The sequence below is a fragment of the Anolis sagrei genome, chromosome 2 (assembly GCF_037176765.1).
Source record: "Anolis sagrei isolate rAnoSag1 chromosome 2, rAnoSag1.mat, whole genome shotgun sequence".
NCBI classification, from domain to species: domain Eukaryota; kingdom Metazoa; phylum Chordata; class Lepidosauria; order Squamata; family Dactyloidae; genus Anolis; species Anolis sagrei.
This window is the reverse complement of record NC_090022.1, coordinates 276,839,369-276,863,041: the sequence shown is the minus strand read 5'-3', so window position 1 is coordinate 276,863,041 and position 23,673 is coordinate 276,839,369. Positions and strand designations below refer to the sequence as shown.

Genomic DNA, 23,673 nt, shown 5'->3' with positions numbered 1-23,673 from the left:
GATAGGCCAAACATAGGCCACATCTAAGCTGTCATTCTCTGGATTCAAGTGGGCGATGGGCTAAACTCTTAGAAAGAATCTACATAGCCAGTTCTTTGGGGAGCAAACAAGTCTACATCTGAAAGTTAGAGTTTGAATCAATCTACTTTTTTCATTCAAGGCTAGTGATACCAGAGCAAGGTCTTGATGTTCTCAACAACACAGATGATAGTCCTAAACACTTAGACATTTATTACTGATTTTATCCTATTCTAAATGCCATTTCTAGGATGTACTTCTATTTATTATGGTTTGAATATTCTACACATATCACAACACAGAAGACATAAAATAAAATAAATAAATGGAAATCAGTTCTCATATATATCATTAATAATAATAAATATTTATTTTACTGAATAATGGAGTCATAGCTCATGTTGTAGAAATATCACACTGCTTTAGACTTCTGCTCCAATCAGCCACATGGTTTCCTTGATATAAATCGAATGTACACAACTCCAAAATCTGAAATATTTCCAAATCCAACATTGTCCGGGGGAGGGGGGGGTGAGAGAGTGACTAGGGTTGTGCGATTTTTTTCATTAGTCATCGTAAGTCGTATCAAATTTGTACTTACACTGCAATATCTGACATTTCGGCATGGCCCATGCCAAAAATTTAAGAATCAAAACTTAACCAATACTTTTTTGTTTGCATTTTGTAAATCTTGGAAGCCTCCTAAGATTTACAATGCAAGGAAGCAAAGCAAAGCCAAAAGGGCTGCCTTTCCTCTTTAAATCAATGATCTCTCACCATTAGGAGAGAGAAGCAGCAGGGAGAAAGCAGAGTTCACTGGGAAAGAGACTAAGAAAGCACAGGATTCTGGGAAATGTGCTTTGGGAAGGCAAAGAGCCCTAAGCCAGAGAATTCAAAAGGCCCTGCCCTAAACTACATTTCCCAGAATTCTGCTCAGCATCAAAAAACCCAATCAGGATAGGGGAGAGATTTGTCCACAGCAGAAGCCAGCCAGAGTAACTGTTGACTGTGCAAAGAGGAGTACTGACTGATACTTCTGGTAAGTAAATCTCTGTGCTGGGCTAAGAAGGAATCCCTAAATTGAAGTTATATTGGTTAATATGGGAGACATTCAATGAGATAGCTGTTGTGGCTTTAAAAAAAAAAAACAGTTTTTGTTAAAACGTTTAAAAAATCCCTTAAATCAGTAGATATATGAATATTTCTGAAAGTTGGGGGGAATAATCCCCTGTCATCTTGTGTCATTGTACAGAAAATTCAAGGAGATAGCTCTTGCAGTTTTTTTTTAATGCTGTTTATAAAAACTTTGAAATTTCCCCAAAACTCCATGGATAAGCGCAGTAAATAAATAAATAAATAAATAAATAAGTTGAACGTTCTGAATCTTGGTGGGCCAGCAGTGGTAAATGTGTTCTACTCTACCATTGTAGCAAGTTTCACCCCAATAGTTGTAAATATGAGCGAGAAAGAAGCCCCTGAAATTTCTCCACTTGAGCAATTACTATAAGTAAAAAGTAACAAAATTTTGTTACTCTCGTTATATTAACAAAAGTTTTGCTAACGATGCTTTAGAAACACTTTAGAAATGAAATGCCAGCACCCCCTGATTTTGTAATGACTTTTGAAACATTGTTTTTTCAATCGCACATGCCTAAAGTGACATCTTTGCTTTCAGATGATTCAATGTACACAGGCTTTGTTTCATGTGCACAATTATGAAAAATGTTGCGTATCAAATATCTACAGGCTATGTGTATAAGGTATATACGAAACATATTAATGTCATGTTTAGACCTGGGTGCCATCTGCAAGGTATCTCATGATCTAGGTCAATATTCTAACAATTAAAAAAAATCCAAAACACTTCTTATTCCACGTACACAACCTATGTAAACGCAAGGCTTGTTGTGTGACATTGTCCAGTTCTCCAGGACAAGCATTAGAAGCAGATGTGTGGAACAGTGCCATTTCAGGAGTTGTTGACATTAGAAAATTATAGTTTTATGAGTTTATTTCAAGTAGGGTTGGCAAACTGGATTAGTGATTAGCTACTGTACTTTAAGGCTTAATAGATTTTCAAGCAGAGCAAAATGCCATAAGGCTCCCTCTCAAGTGGTATGTATCTTCTTCCCTTGCTTTGGAAGCTCAGTTTTCAACTGCATCCATCCCAACCCAATGACTCATCTTGCTGGTGAAAAATGGAAGCCCTGGCATATTATCCACCTTCTTGCTCTCTTTCAGAAAGACAACAGCTATATTGGGAGAAGATGCCTATAGGTGAACATTGGGGTCTGAAAATTGAGGAAAGATAACCTTCATTCTACTTAACAGAATTCTACAGTACAGGCAGTTACAAACATCCGACTTACAAGTGACTCGTGGTTAAGAATTGGGATAATACAACAGGAAGTAAGGGAAATCTACCCCTCAGAAGGAAAATTCACTCCTGAAAGAGTTGTCATGGGGAAAAGTTGTCTCTACTGAAGCTTTATCACCAATCCTTGTTTCCACTAGAAGCCACATTTTTCAAAATCCAATTATCACAGGTACAGAAAGTGAGGTGAAATCTTTTGAACAGAGGGGCAGACAGAAAAACAAACACCACAGAGGTGTTAGCTCTTCCCTATGATTGATTGATTGATACACACACACACACATACAGAGAGAGAGTAGTTATACTTAAAAATGTACCGTATTTGTTCCAACTAACAAACAAATTCAACTTAAGAACAAACCTATAGAACCTATCTTACTCATAACTTGGGGACTACCTGTACTGTATCTTACTCAATGACCTCTTAAAGGATTAAAGTCACAAGAGCCCTGTCCTAGATCCAATCTCACAACCCTAATTTCAACATCCTCTACAGATCTTTATATCCCTTTTAAATCTTTCCAATAACCATATACGTAAGAAAACCATTAGCAACTATATCCCTCTATTATTAAATACACTCTTGATTTAATTTTATATTCCTTTTGACAAATCTGCAGGCGGCCTTAACACCTTAAAAACCTTTCTTTAAGATCCAAGCCAAACAGGCAATTTCAGTTATATGACTAATCCTCTACTTTCCTTTCCATCTTGAAACACTTTGTAGTTAACTTTTTTTTGCCTTGTCGTGCAACTTTAAACATAGCTTTTCACCACTGTTTAAATGGTACATTAATAGTCAAAAAAGATCCTGCATGAAATAAAAACATTCATGAGCAAGTTGATCCATGTTTTTTGGGTTGATTTTAAGAGTAAAATTTCTAAGATTACACATAAGTATATAGAGTACTCAGGAGCCCCTGGTGGCACAGAGGGTTAAACCGCTGAGTTGCTGAATTTGCTGACCAAAAGGTTGCCGGTTCAAATCTGGGGAGCGGGGTGAGCTCCCGCTTTTAGGACCAGCTTCTGACAACCTAGCAGTTTGAAAACATGCAAATGTGGGTAGATCAATAGGTACTGCTTCTGCGGGAAGGAAATAGTGTTCTGTGCAGTCATGCCGGCCACCTGACCTTGTAGGCATCTACGGACAACGCTGACCCCTCGGCTTAGAAATGGAGATTAGCACCAGCCCCAGAGTCAGACATGACTAGACATAATGTCAAGGGAAAACCTTTACTTTTACTTTTATATAGGGTACTTATACAAACTAACACTCCCAAAAAGGTTGGAAGCAAACCCTAGTGGTCTCTGCAGACCCCAAGTATTGTCAGCAGCGGTTGACCTCACTGTTCAAAAATGTGATAGTGATTAAACAGAGCAGGTTTTATAACGTACAAAAATTACCCAAAAATGTAAAGTGAGATTCTATTCACACACTGCCTTTGCTGAAAGAACTCTGGAAGACTTAAATACTGACACAAAAAGTGTGCAAAGGTTGTTATTTCTGGAGTTTTATAAATCATTAAAGTTGTCAATTACTAACTGCACAGAGACCCTGACCAATTTATCTTGTTCCCTCGGTGGACATATTTCACACAGAACATTTTCAGTACCATTTTTCTTAAATAACTTTAATACCAACTGCTATAGCTTAAACTAGATAGAAAGATAAGAGGTGGAAATTCTCATACTATTCCAGGAGTTTGTTTTCCATTCCATCAGTTGTAGAAATCCATGACTGGACAGAACCATGGACAAATTGCACTGAAATAGTTTTTCTGTCAATTTTTCTCCTATTTACTACTAGCAGCAAAAAGGGAAAATTACAAAATTACTGTCAGTGTACTTCTATCTCTGAAAACTAGATAAGATAAGGAGAAACGGGAATGAAAATGCACAAAAGGAAAAAGAGTTCCCTTTAAGGCATGGTTCTCAACCTGGGGGTCGGGACCCCTGGAGAGGTCGCGAGGGGGTGTCAGAAGGGTCGCCAAAGACCATCACAGACAGTATTCTCTTTTGGTCATGGGAGTTCTGTGTGGGAAGTTTGGCCTAATTCTATCGTTGGTGGGCTTCTGAATACTCTTTGGTTGTAGGTGAACTATAAATCCCAGCAGCTACAACTCCCAAATGTCAAGGTCTATTTTCCTCAAACTTCATCAGTGTTCACATTTGGGCATATTGAATATTCGTGCCAAGTTTGATCCAGATCCATCTTTGTTTGAATCCACACTGCTCTCTGGGTGTAGGCAAACTACAACTCCCAAACTCAAGGTCAATGCCCTCCAAACCCTTCCAGTATTTTCTGTTGGTCATGGGAGTTCTGTGTGCCAAGTTTGGTCCAATTCCATCGTTAGTAGAGTTCAGAATGCTCTTTGAATGTAGGTGAACTATAAATCCCAGCAACTACAACTTCCAAATGACAAAATCAATCTTCCCATAACACTCCAATATATCCTGCATATCAGATGTTTACATAACAATTCATAACAGTAGCAAAATTACAATTATGAAGTAGCAATGAAAAAAATTTAATGGCTGGGGGTCACCACAACATGAGGAACTGTATTAAGGGGTCGCGGCATTAGGAACATTGAGAACCACTGCTTTAAGGAATGTTATCCAACAATTCAACCAATTATTATAATGATGCTTTTTCCTGAAGTAGAAATAATAAAACAGCTGTTTAAAAATTATTGAAACACAATGGGCAGACATCTATGTATGCTAATCTGAAGATAATCACAGTAAAAATGTCAATTACGACTGACAGCTGGCTCGGTAACTATATTTTCATATCTCCACCCTTCTTTCCAAAGCTTTTGAAGATTTAAATCTGCCTTTATTTGCAGACGCAAACACATAATGCCAAATAAACACAGGTGTCAGAAGCCAAAGAATTAAAATGCACTTGTAAACATGAACGTGGCATTTTTGCTTTGACATTTCTACCACCTGTGTACTTGTGGGGGAAAGGGATGTTTAAAAGCAAAGGTATGAGTCGAAATATTTACTTTCCAATTTGTAAGTTTGTAGAGAACAGTTTTAATTACATCTGTTAAAGGTAGTATCTGCTGCAGGTATTGTGAAACTTCAAACAAGCCACATGATGCTCGCCTCTGCCCACATGTAATGCAATGTGGGCAGATGATGGGTTGATGCCAAAAACCCAGGAAAGAATACAGGAGGGACCATCTCTGTGTACAAATAAATTCTTCTTGTTGATCTTTTCATAGCCTATATTATAAGATAAAACCTCACACTAAGAAGCAATGTTCAAAGAAATAATCGTGTTAGCCTCATTTACATAAAACGACATCAAAGAACCCAGTGGAACCTTTGAAGCTATCCGTGAAAAAGATCTTTCTAGTGTAGGGCTTTGTGGACTATTATCAACTTCCCCTCATCCCCAGAGAAAGACGGGGCAAACATTTAGACCCCCAGGATCATCTTTAGTCGACTATACAAATAGACAGATGTTTGATTGGAGGATTCTGCCAAATTCAGGTGCCTTCTGACTATTTTAGGCCAAGGAAAGGTCTTTCTAGAAAACACAAAGTATTTTTGTTTGGTTGTTTATTTGTTCAATTGCTCCTGACTCTTCATGACCTCATGAACCAGTCCACGCCAGAGCTCCCTGTCAGCCATCACTACCCCCAGCTCCTTCAAGGTCAAGCCAGTCAATTCAGGGAACCATCCATCCATCTTGCTCTTGGTCCGCCTTTCTTCCCTTTTCCTTCCATTTCCCCCAGCATCATTATCTTCTCTAAACTTTCCTGTCTTCTCAGTATGTGGTCAAAGTATTTCATCTTTGCCTCTAATATCCTTCCCTCCAGTGTCAGTCGGGCATTATTTCCTGGAGAATGGACTGGTTTGATCTTCTCGTGGTCCATGGCACTCTCAGAATTTTCCTCCAACACCACAGTTCAAAAGTGTCTATCTTCCTTCACTCAGCCTTCCTTATGGCCCAGCACTCGCACCTATAAGTTACTATAGGGCAGTGGTTCCCAAACTTATTTGGCCTACCCCCTGGAAATCATTTTTTCTAAATCTTCTCTTCTTTCTTTTATGCTTTCACCGCCCCCTTGCAGTTATTCATCACCCCCAAATGCACCTGTGGCAATTACCATCCCCACCCCTGGATCGCTGCAGCACCCACCAGGGGGCGGTAACACCCACTTTGGGAATCACTGCTATAGGGAATACCATTGCTTTAACTATGTGGTTCTTTGTTGGTTGTGTGCTGTCTCTACTCTTCACTATTTTATCGAGATTGGTCGTTGCTCTCCTCCCAAGACGTAAATGTCTTCTGATTTCCTGGCTGCAGTCTGCAACTGCAGGGATCTTTGCACCTAGAAATACAAAGTCTGTCACTCCCTACACGCTTTCTCCCTCTATTTGCCAGTTATCAATCAGTCTGATTGCCATAATCTTATTTTTTTTAATATTTAACTGCAACCCAGTTTTTGCACTTTCTTCTTTCACCTTAGTTATAAAGCTTGGTTACAAGTTCCTCCTCGCTTTCAGCCATCCAAGTGGTAGCATCTGCATATCTAAGGCTGTTAATGTTTCTTCCAGCAATTTTAACTCCAGCCATGGATTTGTCAAGCCTTGCACGTTGCATGATATGTTCTGCATACAAGTCGAATAGGTAGGGTAAGAGGATACAGCCCTGCCGTACTCCTTTCCCAATCCTGAACCAGTCTGTTGTTCCGTGGTCTGTTCTTACTGTTGCTACTTGGTCCTTATACAGATTCCTCAGGAAACAGACAAGGTGACTTGGTATCCTCATACCACCAAGAACTTGCCACAATTTATTATGATCCACACAGTCAAAGGCTGTTTTTCTTAAACTCCCTACCTTCCTCCATTATCCAGCGAATACTGGCAACTTGATGTCTCGCTCCTCTGCCTTTTCTAAACCCAGCTTGTACATCTGGCAGCTCCTGCTCCAAGTACACAGAATTCAAAACAGCATACGTCCCTTTGTTTTAAAAAGGCCTCTACAGAGCCTAAAGGTGCCCAGGAGGGATAGAGGCATAGCAACAACCCCCCCCCCCCCCACACACAGAGAGAGAAAGAATTTGGGGGGCATCTACAAATAAAACATTGAGGGGTGACTTTTCAAAACAGCTTTGGACAGAAGCATGAAAATATGAGCCATACATAAATAATAGGGCTGTCCTTCCACTGTTGTTATGTGCCTTCTTCCTCTCAGGATGAGAAATTGTGAATTATCCAAAGTCACTCCCAGAGAACCCATGCCTAAGCAAGGATGTGCTACTTCAACTCTAGATACATAAAGTGGTTCAGAAGCATGCATTTCCAACGCTATGGAAAGAAAGTAAGACTGGTCCCTGATGTAGCACTGGTGTTTTCCCTATTTTGCAGAACGATACTCAAGTTATCATTTTGGCCCGAAAATCCATTCTTGATTTAAACATGAGGTTGACTTATACATGATTATATAGGATACTTCCTCTTTGCAGTACTCTGGTATTTCCGAGGTGAACTGGAAGAAAAGATTAATTCCCTTAGGTTTCCTTGGTGAATATACCGTATTTTTGTAGAGCAGTGGTTCTCAACCTTTGGATCCCCAGATATTTTGGCCTTCAACTCCCAGAAATCCTAACAGATGGTAAACTGGCTGAGATTTCTGGGAGTTGTAGGCCAAAACACCTGGGGATCCACAGGTTGAGAATTACCCCTGTAGAGCTTCATTTGGGAACCAATGTATATGTCCTATTCCAACCTTGATACACAGAGGGATTCGCATATGAGCTCTCAGTCCTCTTACTTACAGAGATTTTTATTTACCCTGAAATAATAGAATCTACCATTTCTTAAGTGAAAGAACCATGAGAAAGAGATTTTCCCCTTCACAATATTCACTACCTCATGAGCTGCTATGATGGTAAATGAGATTAGGAAGTTTGAAGCCCTTTTTTAAAAAGAGCACTTTAAAGATTAATACAGCTAAGGCTAGAAAAGCTCAGTCCTTGGAGAGCTCCTGTCAAGAGCAGACACGCTGATGGTCCAACTCTATATAAAATAGCTTCAGTAATAAGATTTTGCTCAGGATAAACAGCTACCAAGCACAACCATTTCATCAGCACCATTTCTGAATACAAGAGAGAGCAGATTAAAAAAGTTTTCAGCCAGTTTCTATATATTCATATGCTAAGGTTTCCCAGATTTATTCTTTAGGCTTCATCAACAATTTGCTTCAGGGCATTTGTCCCCAATTCAGTAGTTTATTTGCTGTTGTATCGTATCCTTCACACCAGTATTTATGGTATTAATATTCATAAATCCTTAGGAGACTTCATCCATCACTTTTAATCTCTCTTCTACTTCCTACCCCTCTGCTCTGGAAGCATGATCGTCAATGGCTTGGGGCTATTTTACCAATATAAAAGCAGCATTAATCAAAGAAACTGCAATATCAATTTCAATGCTTTGTCTCCCCACCACCCAGCACCGTTTTATTTATTTTTTCCCAGAAAGGTGATATAACTCATTGTGATACGTACATTTCCATGCAGCAATTCTAGGAAAAAATGGACCTGTTGCAACAGACTTAATGCACTGCTTTTCTAAACATGATATTTAGACAACACAGGAGTGAGCAAAAGTATGACGCTAACAGGAGTACATGTTTGATTGTAACAGCTTTGTTCATTGGTGGGAAGGGGCTATAATGCCATTCTTCTTGTGTCCTGGTCAGCAACTGAACAAATCTCTTTTCCCCTTACAACTGATAGCTAGAGGTCTGCTGGCTAGGAATATTAATGAATTCAGTGGCGTTACAGGCCTGTAACTCCTGGTTACAAATCCCTTACTGCAATACAGAATACCAGGCAAGACTTCTTTCCTGTTTAAGAATAAAAAGGTCATCTTAAGCCTGGAAGTTTTCCACTCGGCATTCCAATATGCCTCCTTTGCTCATCCATTCACTTTCTCCGAGGCAGAGTTTGGAAAAGTAACTGAAACCAAGTCTATAGTGTTGCCAGAATCAGATGTGGCGAGTGTCCCAATGCATAATTATGGTGCTCATTTTCCTTCCCTCAAGGTAAGGGGGCATGGGAGATACATATAATCCAGGAAGAAAATTGGGCTGTTGGTACGCACCATTTTATTTCCCTCGAGGACCCTGAGGTTGCTAAACTGAAGCCATAAAGGCTTTGTGTGGACCGTAAAATGGTGGCTTGCAATGCTGGACAAAAGAGTGCCAATGATTCAGTTGGATGGAGATGGATTCAGTGGGGAGCCTTTTTAAGTTGTGCCAACCTCCAATGCCAGGTTTTGGTCCGCTGTCCCAATCCAGAGAACTCATTAAGATGCACAAACTGCTTTGAGAACATGAAGCTGATCTCTTCCAAAGCACGTGTAGCAAAATGGTTGGCCTTTTCCTTTCTGTTTGAAAGAATTAACCAAAGCAGTCCCACTGTGCACAAGGAAGTCAGTCCAGGAAGATTATTATCACAAGGCAGGAATCCTGTAGAGCTCTGGAATTGTTGGATTACAACTCCAATTGCTCCTTTCCATTGGCTATGTTGTATAGAGAGGCAGGGTGCTGCTGTTCAACAACATATGGAGAACACTTTGTTATGAACTTGTAATGCAATTTTATACCTCCTGAGAAGCAAGTAATGCTGTGTTGAGTAGGATTTATTCTCAGACACTTTGTTCACAGGACTGTATTCTAAGGCATGCCACAAAGAGCTGAAGCAACCATTGTACATATTACAATGGTTGTAATTACATGCACAGAGACCCACAAATCTGGAAACAAAATCAAAGATTTTTTGTCATCTCTGATTATTTTTTTAAGTATAGCAAAAATAACTTGGTGTTACCCAATCCTGTTCTGTGTTGTAGGTCAGTCCGTTCAGCCTGTGATTGTGTGTGATGTGTTCCTACTCTGGTATACGACATTCTGTTTCATTTGAAGATCATAGGGGATGATTTATTGGTCCTTAATTTGAAGATGGGCCCCCTGGTGGTGCAGCAGGTTAAACCACTGAGCTGCTGAACTTGCTGACCGAAAGGTTGGCAGTTCGAACCTGGGAAGTAGGGTGAGCTCCCGCTGTTAGGCCCAGCTTCCGCCAACCTAGCAGTTTGAAAATATGCAAATGTGAATAGATCAATAGGTACCGCTTCTGTGCGAAGGTAACAGCGCTTCTTGCAGTCATGCTGGCCACATGACCTTGGAGGTGTCTACAGACAATGTCGGCTCTTCAGCTTAGAAACGGAGATGAGCACCAACCCTCACAGTCGGACACAACTAGACTTAATGTTGGGGAAAACTTTTACTTTTACTAATTTAATGATAATCACCAAATTGTGGACATATAGGGATCCCCATTGGCATCATGGTGCTCCATCTCTTGTACGTCTCTAAAACATGTAGGAATCTAAAATATGTTGCCTTCCTGATAGCTTCTATATCCCCTGAACACTTACTATAGATTACATCAACTGTATATCCAAACTATAGGGAAGTTTGGAAGGCTGTAGGGAAGGCTTCAATTGCTGATCTTAAAGTTTGGGCACCTTTATATAGACATAAGTTGAGATTTTTAGTCTAACAAAGAAAATTCTTGGATAACAAGAAAAACAGAGAGGGCTCAAATATTCAGTTTGCTTTACTTTTCCTTCAACAAACCTTACGGGTACAGTAGACCATTTTTCCCAGATCGCTAAATTGCTGTCAGATGAGGATGCATGAAAAGGCTTACTGCTGACACTGGAACATAACAGGTTGCAGGTTCACAGTGGGAAGTGAATTGACTTTGAACTCCAGTCTTACACAGTAATAATAAGAGGAAATTCTTGCAAGAAGAAAACTGTCAGATGGATTTTGAAAGTCTTCTCTCCCTACTTTCTTTTTTCTTTCTTGCTAGAAATGTATTTATCTTTGGAAATTGATTGAATTTCTCCTCCCAGTTATATTTGAGGCTTCTGCCAATATGGCTGTTAAATGTTGGATATTTTTTTCTGAGAATAATCAGAATAGTAAGTATTGAAGCAAAGTATTGAAGCACCACTTCAGTTGGTGGATGAATGGCTTTAGATGATAAACCATATTTAAATGAAAATGAGTGAGAACTCCGTCTCAGGAAGCATTCCCCCAATTGTGTGTCTGTGTGCTGGAATGGAATAATTCTTTATACAGAGTAAAGGTTGCCATGTTAGCAAGTATTTTCGTTAGCAAGTATTTTCTTTCTACTTTTGAGGTAAGCAGCAAGGGAAGAAAACCCATTGCCCTCCAGATATTGATGGAATACAGCTCCCCTATACCTCAACACTGGACAAGTTGGCTGAGGCTGGAAGATACCTGGAGTCCAAGAATATCTGGAATCACCAGCTTCCCCCAAATGAATATTAAAGCAGCGATAGGTAGAATGAGCTATTGAACCACAAGTACTATGATCCTTAGTCATCATAGGCAAGTGTAAAAAATGATGGGAGTTGCAGTCTGGCACCATTTGGAAAGCTGCACACCACCCACTTGGTTGAAAGGCTTGCTTCCAACTTACTATTTTACCTGACTGTATTTAAAGGAAAATGAGTGAGAACTTTGTCTTACACAAAATCTTTCCTTGATTGCACAAGGAAAATGTTTTGTTTGGGCCGGTCTTTAGTACAGCTGGTTAATCACCAGCTGTAAAAAATCTTACCAAATGAAAGGTTGGCAGTTTGAAGCCTGGGTCAGGGTGAGTGCCTGACCATCGGCCCTGCTCATTGTCAACCTAAGCAGTTTGAAAACAGCTGCAAGTAGATAAATTAGGTACTGCTTAAGCAGGGAGGTATTTTTGGACACCACAAAAAGGAAATACCAGAAAATGCCAGCAATCAAAGGAAAGAAGGAAGTCTGTGATCAAGGGCTCTTCGACATCGAGGATGGAGCAACAGCACCCCCTGTGGCCAGAATCAAGCACAACCTCCAGGACGCCAAAGTTAGGAAAATGCCCATATATACAGAATGCCTATCTGTTTAATTGCACTGAATGTTTGACATATATGTATTCTGTTATCCACCTTGAGTCCCCTTTGAGGTGAGAAGGGTGGAATATAAATGCTGTAAATAAATCACCAGAACACCTGGCTCTGGAAATAGTTCAAGAACTCCAGGTAGATGTTTAAAAGAAGATCCTCAGTGACAATATAAAAAGAAAATACAGTGACCACTACCAAACAAACTGTGAAAAAAGATGGGTTTAAAACTGAAATGTGCACACATCCAAAAATAACCATATCTACCTGAATCCTGTAGATATCCAGTGTTACATTTTTGTTTTGTTTCCTTAGGCAAATTTTCCAAAGAAATTTACAATCTGTTCAAATTAAATGCAGTAATAAAAAATGAAAAATATTAAACCCTTTCAATGTACTTACAGGAATCATCCAGTTGGCTAGATCACCATATTTAGACACCTGCATAGCTCCAAGCATAGTCAGGTCAACGTGCCCCCTGTTAAAATAATACACCAGGAATTTAACAAATTTGGAAGAACAGCCACAATAAGGATTCAAACATATTAATCAGTTTTATATTATATGCCTCTGAATAATCAACAGCAGCAGCTATTCAGTCTCACTGTAGCATCAGCAAGGACAAAGAACTTCACTTCCGTTGGTTGCTGTTGTGTCTTCAAGCTAACTCTGATTTATGGTGGTCCAGTCATAGCGTTTCCTTGGCAAGATTTATTCAGAGGGGGTTTGCGACTGTCTTCCTCTAAGATGGACAAAGAATGACTTGCCCAAGGTTTTATTTATTTCGCATTGCATTGCATAAATTATATAAAACTGATAAGAATAGAAGGCACGCAGGTAGCTAAATATTTTTTGACCAAAAACGGGCAACAGCAACGGCATTGTCTGTAGCCTCCAACAATTCCTCCTCTCTACACTTTTATTGTTATGGCTCAATGCTATGGAGTCTTGGGATTTGTTGTTCAGTGAGGCACCAGCACTATTTGCTCTATAAAACTACAATTCACATGAGGCCCATGAGCCATGTGATGCCCATCCCTGAAAAATGTGAAGCATTCCTACCAGCAGGAGCCAGACTGACAACTCTTAATTCCAGCTGACTATATCCAGTTGCTAAATCTACTGGGACCCATTGGCCAGCAGCTACTAACTGCATGACTGTTTTGTAGGAGTCTGACAGGGAGTCACTTTAGGACAGAGTACTAATAAGTTTAGCCATCAGCTGGGTGTGCAATCTTGACATTTAGCAAATGAGGCCTTTCATTATTTACCCTCGAATCATTGCAAAAGATTCATCGCTTGAGAAGTAGGCAGCTCCTGGAAGCACAGTGACTGTTTCTTTCCCTGTAGAAGAAACTCAGTGTTAAGTTTGCAAAAGGCAAGGGGGGGGGGAGCAACAGAGGACTGGGTAAAAAAAACAGTATGCCTGAAGTGCACAGTTTTGAAAAGTGTCTGTTTTATTTGCTGGGGAAAACCATCTGGAAAGGATTCCAATGAAACATGAAAACAGATGTCCTTAGAGCAGTGTTTATCACCCTTCCTAATGCCGCAACCCCTTAATACAGCGCTCCCCTTGGCTGAGAGGCTGGCTGAGAGGTCAGCCAATCAGAGTGGAGGAGGGCATTTGGTGGAAGGATTCTGTTTCCAAACAGAAAGAGAAGGACAGGCAGAGAAATTTTCAGCCTTCTTTGACAAAGGGGTTCCTAAGATCACCAGAAATATATGTTTTCTGATGGTCTTTGGTGACCCCTCTGAAACCCTCTCGCAACCTGTTAGAATCACCAGTGTCGTCCTGTTAGAATCACAGAGTTGGAAGAGACCTCATGGGCCATCCAGTCCAACCCCCTGCCAAGAAGCAGGAGTATTGCATTCAAATCACCCCTGACAGATGGCCACCCACCCTCTGTTTAAAAGTTTCCAAAGAAGGAGCCTCCACCACACTCCAGGAAAGAGAGTTCCACTGCTAAATGGCTCTCACAGTCAGGAAGTTCTTCCTCATGTTCAGATGGAATCTCCTTTCTTGTAGTTTAAAGCCATTGTTCCATGTCCTAGACTCCAGGGCAGCAGAAAACAAGCTTGCTCCCTCCTCCCTATGACTTCCTCTTACATATTTATACATGGCTATCATGTCTCCTCTCAGCCTTCTCTTCTTCAGGCTAAACATGCCCAGCTTTTTAAGCCGCTCCTCATAGGGCTTGTTCTCCAGACCCTTGATCATTTTAGTCGCCCTCCTCTGGACACATTCCAGCTTGTCAATATCTCTCTTGAATTGTGGTGCCCAGAATTGGACACAATATTCCAGATGTGGTCTAACCAAAGCGGAATAGAGGGGTAGCATTACTTTCCTATATCTAGACATTATGCTCCTATTGATCTAAACACTATGCTCCTCATAGGACTTGTTCTCCAGACCCTTGATATCGACCCCCAGGTTGAGAAATGCTGCCTTAGAAAAAATGTCAGTTGTGTGGTTTACCTGCATTGATGAGGTCGGGGTCAACGTCTTTTTCAGTTGGATAAGGTCCCTAGATTAATAAAAACACAGAGGATAAACCTTCCAATGAAACATTTAACAGTATCTTCCATAAATGTTCATTCCCTTTCTGCATTTGCCCCTTTATCCCTGTATTAGAGGAGTTTGTGTTATGACGTCAATAGTCTATTCTTACCAGGCCAAGGACTCCATTTTCACTCTGCAGGTGAACCGTTATGTCTGGACTAATGAAGTTGCTGGCAAGCAGTGGAATGCCAATGCCAAGGTTAGCTGAAGTAAATTAGTCAAGGTACAATAAATCCTTTTCAACATTTTTAGTCATTCACTTGTACCTTCAATGATGAGGAAACAAAACTCATAAACATCCAGCAGAACCAAAGGATACCATACATGCCATCCTCAAATTCAAGAGCTGCTCGCCTGATGATTCTCTCTCTGACGTTATCACCACCTTTCTTCTGCTTGCTCTGTGCGTCTTCAGGTTTCCTGAGAGATAATCGCTATTTAAAAAAAAAAGCAAACAGAACCAAAACTGCCATGTTAATGCCACTCTTGCATGGAGGATTTTAGGATTCACAATCATAGCTCCTAGACTGATATATCTTTACAACCAAGTTAGGCCTTAGACCCATGAAAACAGAAAGAAATATGGTTAAGACAGTTTGGACTGGTTTACATTAAACACAATGCTGATAATGTCTTGAAATAATTTCAGACTCTGGATTTACAGTGCAATCTTACCTCAAAGTTGCACTGGGTAACAAAGAATTGGCTACAAACTTCTTTTGCTAGAAGAACATGCATTAACAGATATACTAGTAGAAAGGCCCACAAGAGGATAGAGAAGAACAGGATCAAGCTTATACCAAATGGGTTGTTGTAGGTTTTTTCGGGCTATATGGCCATGTTCTAGAAGCACTTTCTCCTGATATTTTGCCTGCATCTATGGCAAGCATCCTCAGAGGTAGTGATGTCTGTTGGAACTAGGAAAATGGGTTTATATATCTGAGGAATGACCAGGGTGGGACAAAGGACTCTTGTCTGTTGGAGCTAGGTGTGAATGTTTCAACTGACCACCTTGATTAGCATTTGATGGCCTGGCAGTTATACCAAATGTATACCTCATCCAGCTCAGAAACATAGACAGAATGCCTGGGAATGTTTGGTAGTTCTTAGTAATTTTCAATGTTCTGGGAGGAGTTTGAGTTCAACACAGTAGTTAGGATGGCAGTTTTAGAAGTCCTACAAGTCTCCCTTTCTTTGGAAGATAACATGGGTGAGTATACTTCACAATATGGCAAGGTTGCCATGTTTATTATTTATTATTATTTATTTGCTTTATTTCTATACCGCGTTTCTCAACCTAAATTAGGTGACTCAATGCGGTTTGAGTCAATGTTGAGTTTGGGAGGCCATTCAGCTAAGTTGAGCACTAGATATCTACATCTATGTCCTCCCATTACAGCACCATCACACTGGATGGCAGCCCATCTAAGCAGGATCACCAATTGTGTTCTGATTAGACTAGCTTAAAGTCAGTGTGCCCAGCACACTCCTTAGCTGAACTTTGTTTATCTTCTTACACAAGATCAGTCCAACAAAGATGCTTCTCAATCACCAATTTTTACAAAACATGTCCTTAATATTTATTTATTTATTTATTTATTTACTGCGCTTATATACCGCAATTCTCAGCCCCCAAGGGCGACTCTGGTTTCATATCTAAAGATCCAAGAAGAACATACCCTTCCTTACCAACATGAGTTTTAATCTTTAAAGCCATGAACAGTTCAGGTCCAAGCTATCTTACCAAATTATCTAACCTATCAGGCCCAACCTCTACCGATATTTATTATTATTTATTTATTTATTATTTGCATTTGTTGACCGCCACTCTCAGCCCGAAGGCGACTCGTGGCGGTGTACAGAACATAGAACATGAAGACAACAGTTACAATAGGATAGGACTATAACATACATCTTACTAACACACAGCTAATTAAGCTAAAAATCCGCTTCGTCTTGTTTGATATGAGCTTGTACAAGTATTAAGATCTGCTGGAACAGCCCTACTCTCAGTCCCACCCCTGTCTCAGGTACAACTGGTGGAAACAAGAGAGAGGACCTTCTTGACAGTGGCTCCACAGCTCTGGAATTTCCTCCTTAAAGACATCAGAATGGCTCCGTCCCAGTTGTGCTTCAGAAAACAAATAAAAACCTTTCTCTGGAAGGAAGCCTTCCAGACAACTGATGGACTGTGTGAAAAGGCAATGGATTGTGACTACAGCAATGAATTGGAGCTGGTTTAAAATATTATGGATTTTAATACTGTTTTATTATGTATTTGTGTTTTTAATTTGTGCATATATGATGCTTTTGTATTTTTAAGTTAACTGTTCATGTTTGAACAACATCGAATTGTCGATTATTAGCAGGAGAGTGGGCAGGATATAAAATAAAGTAAATAAAATAAATAAAAGTTAAAATATCAATAGGGTGGATTTATTTATTTATTTTGTCGTGTCAGGAGCGACTTGAGAAACTGCAAGTCGCTTCTGGTGTGAGAGAACTGGCCGTCTGCAAGGACATTGCCCAGGGGATGCCCAGATGAGTCGATGTTTTTATCATCCTTGTGGGAGGCTTCTCTCATGTTCCCCCATGAGGAGCTGGAGTTGATAGAGGGAGCTCATCCACCTCTCCCGGGATTCGAACCTGCCGGTCTTCAGTCCTGCCGGCACAGGGGTTTAACCCACTGCGCCACCGGGGGCTTCAATAGGGTGGATATGAGCAGCATATCCACCCTACCTCAAACAAATCTATCTGTAGTGTGTTTCATGGAAATAATGACACATAAGCTGATATATGCTTCAGCCTTTTAAATCTGGCCTTAAGGGGACCATCCACCTTTCAGACTCCACCCTGCCACAGAAGTTGGGTATAGCTTCTTGTTCCTAACCTACTCCTCATGATTTTGTAACTCCCTGATCTAGAACAATTGAGATTAATGTAGATGTGTACCATGGGATCTGTTCACTAGATCCTCTTCAAACAGAAACAACAACATAAATCTGGAACCAAAGCACAAATTTTAGTAGTGAGCCAAAATGCATTGCTGCATACCTAGCCTTTGAGCTAAAAGTCTTCTGCCTGATCCTGTTTTCCCTGTAGTGTCATCAGGTTATTTCTGAGCTACAGTAGTACCTCTGTCAAAGCAGCAGGAGCAGGCACAAAGTCTCCCCAGAAGCTTCAGTGTCAAGAAAAATGCCAGCATCTGCTTCTTTGACATCGAATAGTTTCCCATTCTTCTGCCTTACTCAAGGGAGCACTGGTTTTAAGAAGTCTAATTTCAAATTGTAGATCAGAAGATTAACACACACCATATTCTTTGAAAACCAACACCCAGGATAAATTTTGCTAGCATTGAGCACAAGCATAACAATGAATTGCAGCAGCAACAGGACAGATAAGAAACCTTCTAAGCTCAGTGTGAAAGTGAGCTAAAGAAATGATTCACTCATCGATAGAAAGGTCTGATAGCACTGCCATTATTAACACTTCACAATGCTGCTGCATTTATCTTCTTCCAGAGAGAGCGCCTCTACCGGCATCCATGTAGATTGATTCACAAGGAGGCCAGTGCAAACTAACTCGTTTTCAGTTTGAAGGGGACTTGGCTTGGAAAAATAATTGGGTTCTGAAATGGTCCGATAAGCAAAGCTACAGATATGAAGTCTGGGCCACTGACAGCAGCTTCTGTTTTTAAAAAATCAATTTAGAACGTATGGTTTAAAAACATCTTTGGAATACCTCCTCCCACACAAAACTTATTTCTTAATTGACTAAATCACTGTTTTATCTGTCAAACCAGAAGAGAATAGAACAAAAGAGAAAGAAAAATAAGTTCCTTCACCTTTCTCCATAGAAGTCAAGTCAGTCCTGCATAAAACACCAGAAGTCAATGGCTCCTAGACAGCATTCATACTATAATTATTAAAAATATCCATGCCTCCTGTTGCACTCTAGGCTTGGAAACACCACGCATCAGTCCAAAACAGAAGCAAACAGTTTATTGTAAAACACACACACACACATTAAAACTATAGAAAAAAATCAGGAATGAAGAAAAGGATGTATAATCCAAACAGGTTTAGCAATAAGTGATAATTCAACAAGTATCCAAATGTCTAACACAGATTCAAAGGTAATACTGTCCAGGAATAGCCAAAATCACAAGAACAGCTTAAGTTCTCAAGCAAAAGATATACTTAGCAAAAGCTTGAACATGAATACAAAAACAGGAATATTGAAACTTCCAGAATACCTGAATCCAAAACCAAGGCTTGACTTGAAACAAGAACCAAAGAACTCAGGCTTAGCTTCTCACTAGAATGCTACGTTGCCTGAACTAACTCTTAGGTAAAAACTGTTGCACCTCAGCTGGGATTCACCTTGCTGAAGCACTCACCAGGAAGCCCAACAAGGAAATAAACAGTTTATTAAAAAAGCACACACAGTGAAAGAGTAAAAAATCCAATAGGTAAGATAAAAAGAGTCTCAAAAAAACCCAGAGATAAAACTCCAATGCAAAGGTTAAAACATGAATATAAATCCAAGGAGCAGGGTAACCTCATGAATTTTAATAATCCAAAGACGAGGAATAAAAGTGATCCAAGAATCAAAGAACAATACATTAGCTTGAGTTCATGGTAAAATCCCCAAGACTTAAAGCAAAACTTGACCAGGACATGACTTGGAGCGAGAACCAAGGCAAGAGATCCTTGCTCTAATTGCTAAGCTGCTTGAAAGCAGTTTTCCCCCTTAATAAGGACAGCAATGAATGAAAGCATTCCTTTGGCCTTTTGGACGCTTTTTCCCATTGCCTGACTTGCACCTGGAATTCTTCCCACGCAGAAGCAGTCTTGCTTCTTTATCTAATCTCTCTTCCAGCCTGTCATCCTGCAAAACAGTTTTGTTTTCACACAGAGAGTCCTCCATTCTCCCAACCAGGGAATTGCCTTCCTGTTCCAACATCCTCTCTGTCCGAAAACCTTCAGAAACATCAGGGCCTGCAGGGCCTGTACCCCCAGACCCCTCATCAACATCCTCAGCTGTCTGCACTATATCAAACCCCTTCATATCATCTTCAGGTGGTTGAGCTATAACAACAACTTTCTAAACAAAAGCATTTCGCTTCCCATGAATTCTCTCCACAACTTTCCCGCGTAATCGCTTTGACCTGTGATGCCTATTTTCTGCTCTGATCTGTAAACAAAGAGGTTTGTTGATTTCCTTAACTCCAGGAGTCTTTTCCTGGGAGCCTTCTGTATCACTTAGTTCTCTGCCCAACTCCTTATCTAATGTTGCAGTTTCTGGCTCCTCTGACTGACCTTGAATCCCTGCACTTTCCAAGTCAGATTTCTCACAGAGAGAAGCAATATTCCCCTGACTTGAGTCTTCATCACTTTGTGTCCCAGGAATTCCCACAGGCAATACCACAATCCTCTCTAAATAATCAGTACACCCATCAGCCTCAGGAGTTTCAGGCTGATCTACAACACCTCTGTACAAAAGCATGGGGGGGGGGTAATAACCTTTTGGACTGTAACTCCCAGAATCCCCAACTAGCTTGGCCATGTTGGGTGGAGAATTCTAGGAACTGTTTGTCCCCAAGTTAATTTATTTCCATGCTCTGCACCTGCTCTAGATAATTAAAAGATCCAGTCCTTTCTGGGCACAGACCTTACCCTTAGCTGCCGATGCTACTTCTCCCCATTTTGAAAACTAAAAAAAACAGATTTGTAGCATAGCTATTTAATATATATATATATTTAAAGGAATTGGGTTTATCATTGCCCTGTTCTCTCATCCACAACCAGGCCAGATATGTGACTATAATTATCCCTCCTCTTGTGCGATAACAGCGTATCTTCTTTTTTCAGGCACCCTTACTTAAATCTGCTTTATACTAAAATCCTCATCCAGCACTCTGGTGGAAAACTGCATTACAGCCAATGCAATTTGCATTTGAAAATGCAGCCCAAAGCTTCTGAGATACATGATTTTATCGTCTCCCTCCCTTCCACCTCCTGCCCATCTCCTTTCCTCTCTCTCACCCCTAGTCAGTAAATAGAGAAGCTTCAAGCTATTTGACAAGACAGATCCCTAGCAGGATTATAGAACTCAGCAGACCAAAATTAATCCCTGCTGCAACATTGGTCTAGACAATATAAAACACTTAAAAATGAGACAGCAAAAAGGGATGAGGAGGCTGGTGAGGGAGAGGAAGAAAACAGAGCTGGGAGAGAAAAGAAAAAGAAAAAACAAAACAAAATGTGGATAATTAATTAAAATTAATGACATAGTGGGTGGGCAATTTTACTAGGTCTGGGTTCATTTCTTCTCCCAAACTGCTGCAAAAGCTGGCTAACTGGGAGAAAATGCAAATAGGAAACACCTGTTTCAATTTTCGTTGTCATTGAAAAACAGGTTTTTTGTTTGTTTTTGCTGTTTACCAACCTTCAACAGGAAATGGCCCTCCCAAATCCCTTCAAAACAAATTGTTTTCTCAATTCCCAGTTTGCTAGCAAATTGAAGCAGCAGTGTGGAACTGAATTTTGATTGCGTAGTTTGTGAAGGAGAGGATCTGGGGTCCTCAACAAGAGCTTTGGGGCCACTTACAACCCACTGAGTGCCCACCTCAAATGTATAAAATCTTGATCCGTTTCTACAGTCTTTCCCGCCACCAAGAGACTCAAGAATTCTCCAAAAGATGCAGAGGAAATGAAATATTTATATGGGGTGAGAGGGGGGAGTTGTAGACATTTAATAATTACAATCGATGACAGGATTACATGGTCTCTCTCCCATAGGGAAAAATGATGGATGCTATTACTTCTTTCCATTCCTTTCCTCCCGTCACCTGCTATTATTTATTGACAGTGAATAATAGCAGACGCAGTTATATACCTTTCAAGCCTCCTAAAGCCTTGAAATCTCTGTTTGTGGTCTCTGCTTACACAACTGAACAAAGTAACAGATTATTGCTGTTGTGGGCCTTCAAGTCATTTTTTTACTTATGGCAACCCTAAGATTATGGGGTTATCTTTACAAAATTTGTTCAGTGAGGGTTTATCACTGTCCTCCTCTGAGGACGAGAGATTTGTCCAAGGTCTCCCATAGAGTTTCAATGGCTGAGGAAGGATTTGAACTCTGGTCTCGAGGCTCCTATTCTAACACCCAGACTTTTGTTGTCTATTCATTCAGTCGTTTCTGACTCTTTGTGACCTCATGAACCAGCCCACACCAGAGCTCCCTGTCGGTCGTGGCCAACCTCAGTTTCTTCAAAGTCAAGCCAGTCACTTCAAGGATACCATCCATCCCCATTGCCCATGGCTGGCCCTTCTTCCTTTTCCCTTCCATTTTCCTCAGCATCATTTTTCTCCAAGCTTTCCTGTTTTCTCATTATGTGGCCAAAGTACTTTGCCTTTGCCTCTAATATCCTTCCCTCCAGTGACCAGTAGGCCTTATTTCTTGGAGTATGGGTTTTGATCTTCTTGTGGTCCAAGGCACTCTCAGAATGTGTCTATCTTCCTTTGCTTAGCCTTCCTAATGATCCAGCTCTCACATCCATAGGTTACTACAGGGAATACCATTGCTTTAACAATGTGGATCTTTGTTGCTAGTGTGATGTCTCTACTCTTCAATGTTTTATCAAGATGGCCATTTCTCTCCTCCCAAGAAATAAACATCTTCTGATTTGCTGGCTGTAGTCTACATCTGCAGCAATCTTCATGCCTACAAATCCAAATCTGTCCACTGCTTCCACATTTTCTCCCTCTATTTGCCAGTTATCAATCAGTCTGGTTGGCATAATCTTATTTTTTATGTTTAATTGCAACCCAGCCTTTGCACTTTCTTCTTTCCCCTTAGTTATAAGGCTCTTCAGCTTCTCCGCTTTCAGTCATCAAAGTGGTATCATCTGCATATCTAAAGTTGTTAATGTTTCTTCCAGCAATTTTGACTCCATACTTGGATTTATCAAGTCCCACACATCACCTGATGTGTTCCGCATACAAATTGAATAGGTAGGGTGAGAGTATACAGTCCTGCTGCTACACCCATAATATACCCATAATACCAGACACAGTGAAGACATTTGCCCTTACGCTATGCTGCTCTGCTGCTGAGTATGCATGCCCAGTGTGGAACACATCTCACCACACTAAAACAGTAGATGTGGCTCTTAATGAGACATGCCGCATTATCACAGAGTGTCTGTGCCCTACACCACTGGAGAAATTACACTGTTTAGCCGGTATTGCACCACCTGACATCCGCCGGGAAGTAGCCACAAATAGTGAAAGGACCAAGGCAGTGACATCTCCAGCCCACCCCCCTGTTTGGGTATCAGCCAGCACATCAACGACTTAAATCAAGAAATAGTTTTCTAAGATCTATAGAGACACTCGCTGGAACACCTCAGCAAGCGAGAGTCCAAAAGTGGCTCAAACCGAGAACCTCAATCAATGGCTGATACCAAATGAGAGACTCCCCCCTGTGCACACAGAAAACTGGGTGACTTGGAAGGCACTGAACAGACTGCGATCTGGCACCACGAGATGCAGAGCCAACCTTAAGAAATGGGGCTACAAAGTGGAATCCACGACATGTGAGTGTGGAGAAGAGCAAACCACTGACCACCTGCTGCAATGCAACCTGAGCCCTGCTACATGCACAATGGAGGACCTTCTTATAGCAACCGCAGTGGCACTCCAAGTGGCCAGCTACTGGT

At 40.7% G+C, this 23,673-nt stretch overlaps 1 protein-coding gene across 1 annotated transcript in view; it reads right to left on the bottom strand.

Annotated features, from left to right (window-relative positions):
- OXCT1 (3-oxoacid CoA-transferase 1) overlaps window positions 1-23,673 on the bottom strand; it is a 92,535-nt gene that overhangs the window by 17,154 nt on the left and 51,708 nt on the right. The window contains exons 9-13 of the mRNA XM_060761437.2: window positions 15,268-15,382; window positions 15,058-15,152; window positions 14,865-14,913; window positions 13,660-13,732; window positions 12,791-12,866 (exon numbers count right to left, since the gene is read on the bottom strand). Of these exons, the coding sequence (XP_060617420.2) occupies window positions 12,791-12,866; window positions 13,660-13,732; window positions 14,865-14,913; window positions 15,058-15,152; window positions 15,268-15,382 (408 nt within the window). The remainder of the gene's footprint in view (window positions 1-12,790; window positions 12,867-13,659; window positions 13,733-14,864; window positions 14,914-15,057; window positions 15,153-15,267; window positions 15,383-23,673) is intronic.